Source organism: Coptis chinensis, chromosome 4 (genome assembly GCF_015680905.1).
Source record: "Coptis chinensis isolate HL-2020 chromosome 4, ASM1568090v1, whole genome shotgun sequence".
In the NCBI taxonomy this organism is placed as follows: Eukaryota; Viridiplantae; Streptophyta; class Magnoliopsida; order Ranunculales; family Ranunculaceae; genus Coptis; species Coptis chinensis.
This window is the reverse complement of record NC_141459.1, coordinates 101,743,275-101,756,608: the sequence shown is the minus strand read 5'-3', so window position 1 is coordinate 101,756,608 and position 13,334 is coordinate 101,743,275. Positions and strand designations below refer to the sequence as shown.

Here is a 13,334-nt window from a genome sequence, read left to right as displayed (position 1 = left end):
TTATGTATTGTTTGGATCAGGTAAAAGACGTGTCATGCTTATCAACTTATTAATAATTGTATTTTCTATATAGGAAAGAAAGAAAGCAAGTTATTGAGGAAAATGGACATTTTGAAACTATAGTACATATGTGATACCTCTGCTACTCTCATGGCAATTTAAGAATCAGGATTGATGTTTCCAAGAAACTGGAATTAGTGGAATTTGGTGATTAACTCTAGTGAAATAAGCTCCCTTTTAGCTACAAACAATCAGGGATGGAACGGAACTGTGCATCAATAGGAGTAGAGTTAGGCTTCGTGAACAAATCTTTGAATAAGTTTCTGCTTTTGCATGTGAAATAGGACTTGTGCTATCTTTCATTCTTTGCGATCTATATCTTGCAATCCTCTCCGAGACAAACTAGCAAGGTAAGTGTATCCGTCACATTTATCAAGAAAACGAATTGCTCAAGGCATTCATGTATTACTTGTCCTTTGTCAGGTAGTCATTCTTGTGGTAATGCTCTATACATCTGATCCAAACTAAAAGTCATCTTATGGCATTTGTGTAATCTAGTTCTCCTTTTATCTGTTCTTGCTTACATTCTTGAGAGAATTTCTGGACGTTTTTTTTTCCTTTCTCAGGTTTGTAAGGGAGACTGTTGCTGAAAGCATCTTGCCTGGAGGAGGGGTGGCCAAGGGGGAATGATGTTGCAGTAAGATCTGCCAGATACTGTTTATCCAAGAGAATATGGTACCTTAAGAAATTTGTGCAATTGTACACTAGGTACCTGGTCTGCTAAAATTTTCACTTCATGCTATGTTGCCCATGTCGTCATCTGTATATTCTAGTCATTTTTAAGCTAATTTAATACTCTTCTTACCCTGCTGAACCAAGAAGCAAACCGGTATTCCAAGTGATGTAATTCCTTTTTTTGTCTACTCAAGGTTTTACCACTTGGACCGATGAGTGTACTTGTTGGGTTACCTATCATTATGAGTTTGTATCTTTTGTTTCCTCTACGAGTTCATATATATTCTACCAATTCACCTTCTCCAAAATCAAACTCTTCCCAATAAAAAGAAAAACAAAAATAGAACATACCATCTTTTTTATACCTTCTTTTCAATAGACGCTTTGTACTTCACTAATCACCATCTTCATTGCATAATTGCATAAAATGGAAATTAGATAGGGTTTTCCAACCTATTAAACTTGGTCCTTCGAGAAGGGGAGGAAAACAATGAAGAAGAAAGTTATGGTCTTGTAGTTTCCCTTACGTTATACTATTATCTACTTGACTAAAACCTGCAACTACACATGCCTTGAGCATTCAATCTATACACATTTTTTGTTCTATTATCGCCAAGATATCGTATGTATATATATGATAATTTTCCGTATATTTTTAAATTAAAAGTTAGACTCGAGTTAAGTGCTACACGCCTGCTTTAAATGTATATATATGATTTTGTATCTTTAAATGCTTCAAAGATTAAATACTTTTTTCGACTGATATCAGAAGCAACTTATGAACTTGAAGCTGAATTCATTGAAAGACAGCCAGTAATAATGGTTCTAGATTCTGAGGTGCAAGTAATTTGTTGAATTATCATTTTGACTGTCTTTGCGGTGTTAGGACTAGTATTGTTCAGTTTGCGATATTAATAAGCTTGTGAATCAAGTAGCAAGTATTTAACAGAGAAGGAGATTTCCATTTCATTTAGTGGCCGTGTCTAGAATAGCTAACAATTTGTTGTTGCTGCTGTTGTTGTGTTAAATATGTTTGGCAGTGTGAAATTTATTCTTAATGGTTGTTCACGCATTACTTTTTTGTCACTTAAGGATGTATATATCTTTAATGGTTGGAATTTATCCTTAATAGTTGTTCACGCATTACTAGAAGGTAGAGGCAGTACCCGTTTAGTTGTATATATGTCACCTTGTTATTCATATAGCTTCTAGGGCTAAAGAGGCTCCCATAAGTGGTTTACGGTGTATTAGTGTTGTGTTATCAAATAGTAATAGCCTATAGCTTCTTTGATATCCTAGTGGCATGATTACCTTCTTGCTATGTTACTAATTTGGTAGACTAGAAACTATGTCACTTAGTTTTAATTAGTATAAGTGAACCTATTGTTGTATATATCTCTCGTTACATTTTAAGGTAGAAGTCTATTTAAATTCTTTTGTTAAATGAAACAGGTAATGCACGTGGCATTTGTTTGTTGCCGACCTTGAAGGATGGAGGTGGTCGATATTGCCACTTGGACACTTTCTAATAATAAGGCTTTTTTTCTAGCTAGTTGTAAGCATAATGTAATGTACTTTTTCGTTTGGAAAATTGAAGTACTTGGTATTTAGGAGTGATTTGTATTGTACTTTTCGCTTGGAAAATTGAAGTACTTGGTGTTTACAAGTGATTTGATAATTTTGAGTGATGGAATGAATGTTTTATTCTTGAATGCGATTGATGGTGTGATTGTGTATTTTATGGAATGAACTGTTTTTTAAAAGAGTTGTATCTTGGGCTCTTGGCTAGTTCATATAGCAACCGGTGCTGGCTAGGACTAGTTGTATCTTGAATAATAATAATAATAATAATAATTGGTTGTTATACATCGGTGGATGTATAACAACTAATTATTATTATTTTTTTTTTCTAAAATATATTTTGTGACGCCAAAACGACGTTACAAAATTTGTGACGCCTAACATTTTGTAACGCCATTTTGACGTCACAAATTAGTGACGCCAAAATGGCGTCACAAATATAGTGACGCTATTTTGGCGTCACAAATTTGTGACGCCAAAATAGCGTCACAAAATATAGTAACGTCATTTTGACGTCAGAAATTAGTGACGCCAAAATAGCGTCACAAATATTTGTGACGTCAAAATGGCGTCACAAAAATAATTGACGCCAAATTGTGACGCTATATTTGTGACGCCAAAATGGTGTTACTAAAATTATTCGTGACGCCATTTTGGCGTCACAAAAAAGCTGTTTTGGTGTAGTGGTAGGTCAAGGGATCTTTTAGCGTTTATGGAAGCGTTCTGCTCGAGTGAGCGTAGGTCAAGGGACCTTTAGTGCTTAAGTAAGCGTTCAGCTCCAGTAGGTCAAGAGACCTTTTAGCACTTATGGAAGCGTTTTGCTCGAGTGAGCGTAGGTCAAGGGACCTCTTAGCGCTTATGAAAGCGTTCTGCTCTAATAGGTCAAGGGACCTTTTAGCACTTATGTAAGCGTTTTGCTCGAGTGAGCGTAGGTCAAGGGACCTCTTAGCACTTATGAAAGCGTTCTGCTCGAGTGAGCATAGGTTGAGGGACCTTTAGTGCTTAAGTAAGCGTTTTGCTCGAGTGAGCGTAAGTCAAGGGACCCCTTAGCGCGCTTATAAAAGCGTTCTGCTCGAATGAGCATAGGTTGAGGGACCCTTAGTGCTTAAGTAAGCGTTCTGCTCCAGTAGGTCAAGGGACCAGGGAGTGTTTTGCACTAAGTTGGTCCTAGAAGTATAGGTCCCCAACTAGTGAGAAGTGGTGACGCTATGTAGCGTTTGAGCTCGAGTGAGCGTTATACCTAGGTGGTCGTTGTGACCGAGTGAGTCTCAGATGCTCTAGTGAGCCTCGATTTGGAGATCGCAGTTGATAGATAGCCTTGAATTGGCGTGACTGTAGTTAGCCCCAGTTTTGGAGCTTGATTGATCTGTTTAGATCGCAATGATTAGCCCCAGTTCGGAGATGGCTATGGCTAGCCTCCAGTTTGATTGATCTGCACTAGATCGAACTAATGTCAAAAGGGAATTAGAACAAACTAAAGGGATATGGATATTTAGACTTTGGTACCACTTCTTAGTGCAATATTAGGAAATAGTACAATTTTTCAAAAAAATTAGGAAATAGTACCACTTTTTTTCTTGACCGTCAGTTGACCGAGTTGACCACGGTCAAACTGGCAGTATTTTCAATATGGCGATATTACCCTTCTCGTGCCTCTCACGTGTTTGATGTAATTAGGTTTTGGTACGACTTTTTAGATTGATATTAGGAAATAATACCAAATTCAAAAAAATTAGAAAATAGTACCACTTCTGGTCACTTGACCGAGTTGACCGAAGTCGCACTAGTTGACAAAAGGAGACGAGATGTTTAGATTAGGAGCAAAACTTGGGATGTTGAGAATAAGATCAAAGTTTATGAAGCAGAGAAAATTGAAAATAAATAGTAAAACCAAGAAATGTCGTCCTCGCATAGTTAACTGCCCAACTGACAACGTAGCGGAGGAGGAGATGACCGTGTGCTTTGTTGTGTTTATGAAATGTAATTATCGCTTGTACCAGTTAAATCCGACCTTTGATACTGGTAGTAGTAAAAGTAAAATTAAATATGTCCCTTGTTTATTATGGATTTAGATGTGCTTCAGTAGTCTAAAGTTTATATTATTGGAGGTCTTGACTGTGATTCTCAGCTGCCTGAATATCATCATATTCCGTCATCGACTGTCTAGGTCATTGACACTCCCTCTTTTGGCAAGACTGATAGTATGAGTGTGGGCACTGCAATGTACGGTGGCAAGTCTTCGACTTTAACGGCTGTTTTGGATGGGAAAATTTATGTATTCGGTTCTACCGGGGAGCCGTGGGCGGAGGTTTTTGATCCGGCTATGAATAGGTGGGAAGGTTTACCTTATCTTTCTGAAAAGGTTATTAACCTTTTAAAGAGTAGGGTTGGTATGCCCGTAGTTTATGAAAAACAGAAGAAGATTCTTGTGTTCTACAATGGTGTTTGTGAGTGCTATTTTGATGTATCTACTCATTTATGGAAATATGATCTAACCTTGCCTATAAGAAAGGACTTCTATATGAACTGGGGTGGAAGTGTTATTGTAGATGACCGTCTATACATGTTCTGTTTGCCTAAAAAGGAATTGTATGCTTATGATCTAGTCCAGGGAGGGCAAGACTTCATCCCGGTGTATGGTTTAGAAAAAGACGTCGAGTCAATAAATCTTCACGATTGTCGAGCAGGATACACACGTATGTTTCATTTGGAAAACGGAGTGATATGCATGGTCTGGCTTGTAGGGACTTTCTCTTCGTATGATGTAAATTGTGTTGAATATTATCATATTCACTGTTTGAAGTTTCATGTCAACCCACGAAATGGTTGCTTGCATCTTTGTTGTTGACACGCGATTACTATTTCCTCAAAGGTTTTGTCGATGTCTTTGATTGCTTTGCAATGTAAGTATTCATGTCTTTGTCTTTCAATTTTAATTTTTCAAGTTTTTCTGGCGAGTCATAGTTGGTGGTCTTGAGGGAGTTGGAAACACCTTGAGGAGGATTTGCATGCTTCAATGATGCGGGGAGAACTTCCATAGTCCATCAAGACGCTTGATCTTCGATCTCTCGGAATGAACATTTGGCAGTGTTGGCATGGTAAATATCGAAAGTATAAAGGACAAAATACCGGAGGTGAAATCATTTAATTCGGGCATGCATGTTTTGTGAACAGTGCGATTTCAGTCAACTTGGTCAACTGACATAAGTGGTACTATTTCCTAATTTTTTTGAAATTTGGTACTATTTCCTAATATCGGTCTAAAAAGTGGTACCAAACTCTAAAAAACCCTGAGGGTATTGTGGACATTATGAGAATCTGAACAGATTTTAACAGTTTGACTTCGGTCAACTAACGGTCAATTGACAGAAGTGGTACTATTTCTTAATTTTTTTGAAATCTGGTACTATTTCCTAATATCGGTGTAAAAAGTGGTACCAAAGTCTAAAAAGCCCCAAACTAAATAGTAATTTCAAAAAAATCGGGCCTTGAGCTCAAAAGGCTGGGTTGTATATGCACAGATGGTTGTAGCTAACCCAGTTTGGAGTGTAATCAACTTGCAGTAGGTCGAGCTGTTAAAAATTGACCTACTACAAATGTAATAGGTTATCTACATTATTGTTGATGAAGTCCTGAACGATGCTTTCGCTCAAGACTTTTTGACATTGCAGAGATTTAATAAATGAGAAGTCGTTGGTTTGAGCTTTGCATGTGTGGTTGTAGCTTCCATTTCATATTGTAAGCGACTTGCATCAAAATATTGATCTATATCCTCTGAAAGATCATTAGTAACTGGTAAAGGGTATATCTTTGAGCATTGTTAAGGTATCACTGCATGGTAATTACTACAATAGCCATAACCCAAAATCTGTAGTTGAATCAATCAACCTGTAACACATTCGATCAACTACACCACAAAATAGTAGTAGGTGTCAAGAATTGCGAGGTCGCGCTGGAAGGAGAATTGACCAGATCAATTGGAAGATAGTGGTCTTAGAACTGGTAGTAGTCTCAAATTTGCGAGATCGTATTATGTAAGAATTGAACTGGTAATACTCTCGAATTTTGCGAGATTTGCAAGATCGCATTATGTAAGAATTGAACTGGTACAACGGTAGCACTGTCGTAGTCATGAACTAGCATGTTCATTCCTATTCCTACACAAAATGGTAGACTCCCAACTGGTGTGAGTCATTTGCTGATGCCATACGATTGAGAATACTAGATTGGTAATGGTAGACATGTTTTTCTCCATTTTAAGATTTAGCTAAGAGGGTGACCAAATGTAAATAGAAGAAATTAAGCTTGGTCCTTATATTCATAATTGGAGTTTCAAGATGTAAGAAACCATAGCAATAAATTGAGATGACTTTAGTGACGTTGTGGTTGATCAAAATAGTGTCTGTGAGTACCATCAAGTACAAGGTCGCTGATTGATACTTGATGTTATATGCATGAATTCAAGTTGCTGAGTGATATGAATATTCATGAAAAATATATATAACACTCATCATGCCAATAACGAAACTTGTAAGTAGCTGGTAAATTACAAGCTTATAACTATGATGAAATGGATTGTCTAATGATATGCATCGGCATGTCCTGGGTCTTTTATTGGCAAAAGTAGCACACAGTTTCATAATAGCACAAGGAATCCATTGGATTCGACTACTAAGGCACTGTCATTTTACTGGCTATTCAATACAGAGAGCTTTCCAACAACATTAGTTAGAATAATGTAACGGTGCTCCTTGTGTCCTGTCCTGATGTATGTTATTAGCATGAATGACCATCCAATTAAATCTAATAATTGGTGTAACTCCCACGTATTAACTAGAAGTCAAAGCATTTGTCCATGCACACCGCTACTATGATTTGTAATCTATAATTATTCCACTTGCATACACACCATCAAATTAATAGCACCTTCATGTTTTGCAGAAATAGTAGATTAATTCCAACTAGCATGTTTCAAAGGTATTGAATAGTATCAAGACCTATTGAGGTCGCATGATAGATACTGGTATCGAGCAGCAATACCATTTGTCTTTTATACAAGACAATATAATGGGAAATGATCCCAGATAGGGAAGTACAGATCTTGAGGTCTGTCGACCTGACATGTTCTAGTATCCGATCCTGTACGATATTGGTCTAGCCTAGCTCTTAATAGAGTTTGAGCAATATATGTAATTGAAAGTAAAAAGAGTTAAAGTAACTTATCAGACTAGCATCCCAGCTCAGAATTTCAATGTCATTATTTTGACAGCAAACTTGTTATTTTCAGCAACACATAAAAAATTGAGTAATTCATTTGCGACTTTTTGACCATGCTTCGTGGTGCTTGGAAAACGTAGACGAATTTTCAAGAAATTCAATCCAAAGACGGTGCCAATGTAAAGGTCCTAATTGGGCGAACCATACGTGTGTAGGAAATTTGGGGAGAATGATGTTGTGACTGAGTTCGAAGGATCGAACTGCCTAAGTATCCAGTTCACTGACGAACTGGAATCAAGTCGAACGCAGTTCGTTGTTTGGATTTTGTGATCGAATGATCGATGGTGAATAGAGAAGATGGACAGTGGAGAAGAAATATCGAATTATCCTCCCTCTTGTAGAGAATGGAGAGGAAATATATAGAATTCTCTCCCCCCTTTAGTGCTCCATTGGTTAATTGCATTCATAGCTATTATTGCTCCATGCACATATTGATGTTCATTTTGTAACCATTTGGTAACTCATGACTCTTGAGATGACCAATTGTAATGATCCAATAAATTAGTCTCAAAATATGATCAATGACAATGACACGTGTCGCCAATATATTGATGACAATATATGTCCCTCACAATTAATGGTCTAGGGTATACTTATAAATCTATAAATCTAGTCCAACTCAATCCCAAAACCATTTCAATAAGTTGCCAACTTGCAAGTCCTGGACTGCACCTATGGATGGAACCAAGATTTCTAGTCTGGCAGTGCAAGAGCATATTCCCATAATTGAACTAGAACGATCGCACCCCAAGTTGCATCATGCATCTTGCATCCCATTGTGCGGCACTTTCTTGGGTGTAAATATTATGACCCGTTAGTCCTATCCGGTTCCAAACCCGAACCGTTTTAGTAACTTGCAAGCCCTTCACTCCATCCACATTCTGTTAGGCATCCTTTGGTTCTTATCAAAGACCATGAATACTGAGTAGTCGAGAATGCTCCTAGTGACCCACGTCAGCCCCCCTTTTTTCTCTGAGACTGACACATCAGATTCGGTATAAAAAAAGGAATTCTACACCTTTTTTTGCCGATTTCAATTGTTCGTAACCCAAAATAGATAAAAAACAAAACCCCAGAAAACAGATATACCTTCAGGAAAAAAAAATCCACTCCCTCTTTCCATACTCTATTTTCAATACTCCATCTTTCCATACTCTCTTTTCAATCGTAAAAAGCACCCCCCAACTCTACAAAAAAAAAGTCATCTCTTCAAACCCTCTCTCTTATTCTTCTTCCAAAATTATATATATATATATATCGGTTTGTCTAGGGTGCCACTCTTATAGTGACACTCTTATCTCACACTTCTCTTGAGCCGTCGGATCTCGCCCTCAAGATCTGAAGATCTCAATGAGGGTAAAAACGTATTTTCCTCATCATCTTCTCAAAAAAAAAAAAAAAAAAACCGATCTAACAAAAAAAAAAAAAACCGAAATTGGGTTCTCTCTCTCTACGGCTCTCTCGGCTTCTTCTTCTCATCATTTGGCAATTCGATTTCTTCATTTGGTTTCTTCTTCTCTGACAGGTATCATTTGGCACTTCAACTATAGTGCACTTTTGGTTATGGTGCTTGCCTATTGGAACGTTTTAATTGACACTTGGATTGTCATTATACCATAAAAACTTGAATTTTGATTTAATTTAGGTTGCTATGATTATAGTTATGATTAATACCCTCGTTTAAAGACGGCGACAATTTCGGTGAACTCTGTCGTATTCTTCATGCCAGATTACGCCGAGTTTTAAACTCGTCGAGTTAGGTGAACTAGCATATTCGGTGAACTCGTCAGTATTCTTCATGCCCTATTCTCGCCGAGAGTTGGTGAACTCGTGCGTATTCTTCATGCCGTGATTCTCGCCGAGTTTTGAACTCTTTTCGGAGTTCGGTGAACTCTGTCGTATTCTTCATGCCAGATTAAGCCGAAGTTTTGAACTCGTCGTATTCTTCATGCCGTGATTCGCCGGAGTTTTGAACTCTGTCGAAGTTCGTGAACTCGTCGTATTCTTCATGTCGTATTCTCGCCGAAGTTTTGAACTTTGTCGAGTTCGGTGAACTCGTCGTATTCTTCATGCCGATATTCGCCGGAGTTTTGAACTCGTCGGGAGTTCGATGAACTCTGTCGAGTTCGTTGAAGTAGTATATTCGGTAAACTCGTCGAAGTTCGGTGAACTCGTCATTATTCTTCATGCCGTGATTACGTCGAGTTTTGAACTCTGTCGAGTTCGGTAAACTTTATCGAGTTTTGAACTCGGCCGAAGTTGGTGAAGTAGCATATTCGATGAACTCGTCAGATTCTTCATGCCGTGATTCTCGCCGAGTTTTGAACTCGCCGTCGAAGTTCGGTGAACTCGTCGTATTCTTCATGCCGATTCGGCCGAAGTTTTGAACTCTTTTTAGAGTTCGTGAACTCTATCGTATTCTTCATGCCGTATGATGCGTCAGAGTTTTGAACTCTGTCGAGTTCGGTGAACTCTATCGAGTTTTGAACTCTTTCGAGTTTTGAACTCGTCGAGTTCGTTGAAGTAGCATATTCGGTGAACTCCGAAGTTTTGAACTCATCGAAGTGATACGTTAGAGTTTTGAACTCTTTTCGAGTTCGTGAACTCGTCGTATTCTTCATGCCGATTCGTCAGAGTTTTGAACTCGCCGGAGTTCGATAAACTCTATCGAGTTTTGAACTCGGCGAGTTCGGTTGAACTCGGACGAGTTGATTGAAGTAGCATATTCGGTGAACTCTGTCGAGTTTTGAACTCGTCGTATTCTTCATGCCGTGATTCGTCGAGTTTTGAACTCGCCGAGTTTGATGAACTCTATCGAGTTTTGAACTCTGTCGAGTTAGGTGAACTCGTCGAGAGTTCGTGAACTAACATATTCGGTGAACTTTGTCAGAGTTTTGAACTCTGTCAGAGTTCGGTGAACTGACAGAGTTCGGTGAACTAGCATATTCGGTGAACTCTGTCAGAGTTTTGAACTCTGACAGAGTTCGGTGAAGTAGCATATTTGGTTAACTCTGTCAGAGTTTTGAACTCTGTCAGAGTTTTGATATTTAAGTTATTTACACTGTTTATGTACATTGGGATTTTTGACTGTTTAAGTTATTTATATTTTTAATTTTTTCGATTTATAGAAATGGAGACAGAGACATCAATCAATATCGAAGAAGACGTAGTTGGGTCTTCGTCTACTAAAGCCCCTGTTCAAGGCACGCAAACATTAGCTGCTCCTTATATAGGAATGACTTTTACAAGTGTTGATGAGGCAAAGACTTATTACAAAGAGTATGGTCAACAAGAGGGATTTGAGACTCGTGTTCGGACGACTTCCAAGCAACAAAATTAGGTGGATTTGGTTAGTGGTTGTTTCTTTGGTTTGCTCCACGGAAGGGTTAACAAAGAGATGAAGTCCGATCAAGAAATACATCAACTATTCGGTGTGGTTGCCAAGCTAGAATTCGTATTAAGAAAAGAATGCATGAAGAGATATATGAGGTCAGTGTTGCTCATAATGACCATAGTCACGGTCTGGTGACCCCATCGAAGAGAATTTGCATGAAAACTAACAAACATATGCCCCGGCGCCGAAGTGCTTGACCGAGATATTTAGTGATAACAGGTTTATCCGTTGGGAAAGTGGCATCTGTTTTCCATGGAGAGGAAGTTGGGTTTACACGTAAAGATTGTTGGAACCATTATTATGGTTTGACCGTAAAGATGCCTAAAGAAGGTGATGCAACCGCCTTTCGCAATATTTTATCTTAAGAAAGAGCCGAGGATCCCCGGTTCTATTACGCTTATTGATTTAGATGAAAATGGGACTGCGGTGAACTTTTTCTCGGGTTCATGGGAGGTCGATGCCGATTATGAATATTTCGGGGGATGTTGTGTCTTTTGATACCACATATCGCACCAATGCATATTCCATGCCTTTTGCCCCTTTTAATGAGTCAACCATCATTATCGGTCGATTCAGTTTGGTTGCGCATTGTTGCTTGATGAGACCGAAGATACATTCATATGGCTATTTAAGACGGGCTTGCAGCCATGGGTGGTCGTCGTCGCCAACCGCAATCATCATCGACCGGGATAGAAGCGATGACCAGCCATTGCCAAAGTGTTTCCTAATACTCGCCATCGTTATCGCCTTTGGCATATTATGCAGAAATTTAAGAGAATATGTCATTTACCAAATTTGAGACATTGGTAACTGAGTTGAAGAACACTATTTCTTTTTCGTATAGGATTGTTGATTTTGAGAGAAGATGGTGTACAATCATTGAGAAGTATGAGTTGTCTGAAAATCCTTGGTTGACAGAGATATATTCAATGCGGGAGAAATGGGTTCCTTGTTATCTCAGTGGCACCTTTTTTGCTGGTATGCACACGACTGGTCGAAGATGAATCGATGAATGCTCATTATGACCAGTTTGTCAATTCGACGACTACGCTTATGCAGTTTGTACATGGTAATGAGAAGTCTTTGGCTTTGCTTGCTAGGAAAGAAAGAGATTCTGATTACCGCACCGAGCATAGTTCACGGATTGTGCCTAACGATGCTTTCATCCTTATGCATGCCGCGAAGGTCTATACGATCTCAATATTCAATAAATTTAAAGAGCAACTAGAAAAGGCAAAGATGGAGTACAAAATTGATGGGGAACAAATTGACAGGTATGGAACCGGAAGCTACATGGTGAAATGGAGAGACCCGCTGAAGAATTCTGTTTGGAGAGTGAGTTTCGATAGAGGAACCTTAGAGGGAGACTGCGAATGCAAGTACTTTCAGTTTATGGGTTTGCTTTGTGGTCATATCTTAAAGGTTTTTATGCGCTACGAGATTGAAGAGATTCCAAACCATTTTAGATTGACGCGGTGGATGCAAAAGTCTAACACTTATAGAGCGGAGTTTGATACTGGATTTGTGGTCGGGAATGTCTCAAATGAACCTTTGAGAGTGGCTCATTCTATCAAGGTTGCTTCTCAAGTGGCTTACGATGCGTCGCATACTTTTGAGGGTTATTCATATTTTATTGAAAAGATTGGTGAAATGGCTATTGAAATTTCAAAGTTTAATGAGACTTCCTACAAAGGAGACGCAGAAGTTGCAGAGCCTCCAGTTGCAGAGCCTTCGATACCTTCGGTTAATACATCACAGGTTTTTTTTATTTGAATGTTTAATTTGATATAAATTTAGTGTTTAATTCGGTGTTTAATTTGATATAAATATTTATTTTAATTCGGTCTTTATTTCAGCTATTGATTTTGAATCCCAACATTTCTCAAACAAAAGGGAGGGGGAAGAAGAAAGCGGATAGATGGAAATCCCCCAAAGAGATAGCCCTAAACAATTCAGGAAGAAAGTGTCACAGATGTGGACAGATTGCTAACCATGACTCGAGAAATTGTCAGGAGAAAAATAATAATGTAATCTGTCGATTGTAAGTATAGCTTTATTCAAAACTCTTTGATTCTAAATGTTCACTAGTTCTAATGATATTTTATATCAAGGTCATGGACTTCATTGATGTCCGGACTTGTTAAGAGTGGTTTAGATATGGCAGCCTTGTTAGAGTTTTATAAAGTGTTGTTAAGTTGAACTGCGGTCGAGGGTTGTGTTCCATTGCATCATTATGTCCATTGGATAGTATCTAATATTGTCTGCTAGCTAGGCTCTAGATAGGAAACATCATAATGATAGACCGGTGCTTTTTTTGATAACTTCTTTCTCCCTTTTTATTTTCAAA

General features: G+C 38.3%; 1 protein-coding gene and 1 long non-coding RNA gene across 2 annotated transcripts; both read left to right on the top strand.

Moving 5' to 3' along the window:
• The first annotated feature begins 379 nt into the window (after positions 1-379).
• LOC147506344 (uncharacterized) lies at positions 380-2,450 on the top strand. Its single transcript, XR_015220801.1, has 3 exons — positions 380-768; positions 1,505-1,578; positions 2,188-2,450. It is a non-coding gene; the product is annotated as an uncharacterized LOC147506344 (long non-coding RNA).
• Positions 2,451-11,876: 9,426 nt separating this feature from the next.
• LOC147506343 (protein FAR1-RELATED SEQUENCE 9-like) lies at positions 11,877-13,032 on the top strand. Its single transcript, XM_086605749.1, has 2 exons — positions 11,877-12,745; positions 12,844-13,032. Exons 1-2 carry the CDS (start codon positions 11,996-11,998, stop codon positions 13,030-13,032), a joined length of 939 nt encoding a protein of 312 aa, XP_086461875.1. The 5' UTR covers positions 11,877-11,995.
• Positions 13,033-13,334: the final 302 nt, after the last annotated feature.

Bases quoted from the DNA above. Each gene is read 5' to 3' on its own strand.
- LOC147506343 (XM_086605749.1), top strand. From the start codon at position 11,996: ATGAATGCTCATTATGACCAGTTTGTCAATTCGACGACTACGCTTATG. The intron at 12,746-12,843 runs GTTTTTTTTATT...TCTTTATTTCAG, and splicing joins CTTCGGTTAATACATCACAG to CTATTGATTTTGAATCCCAA.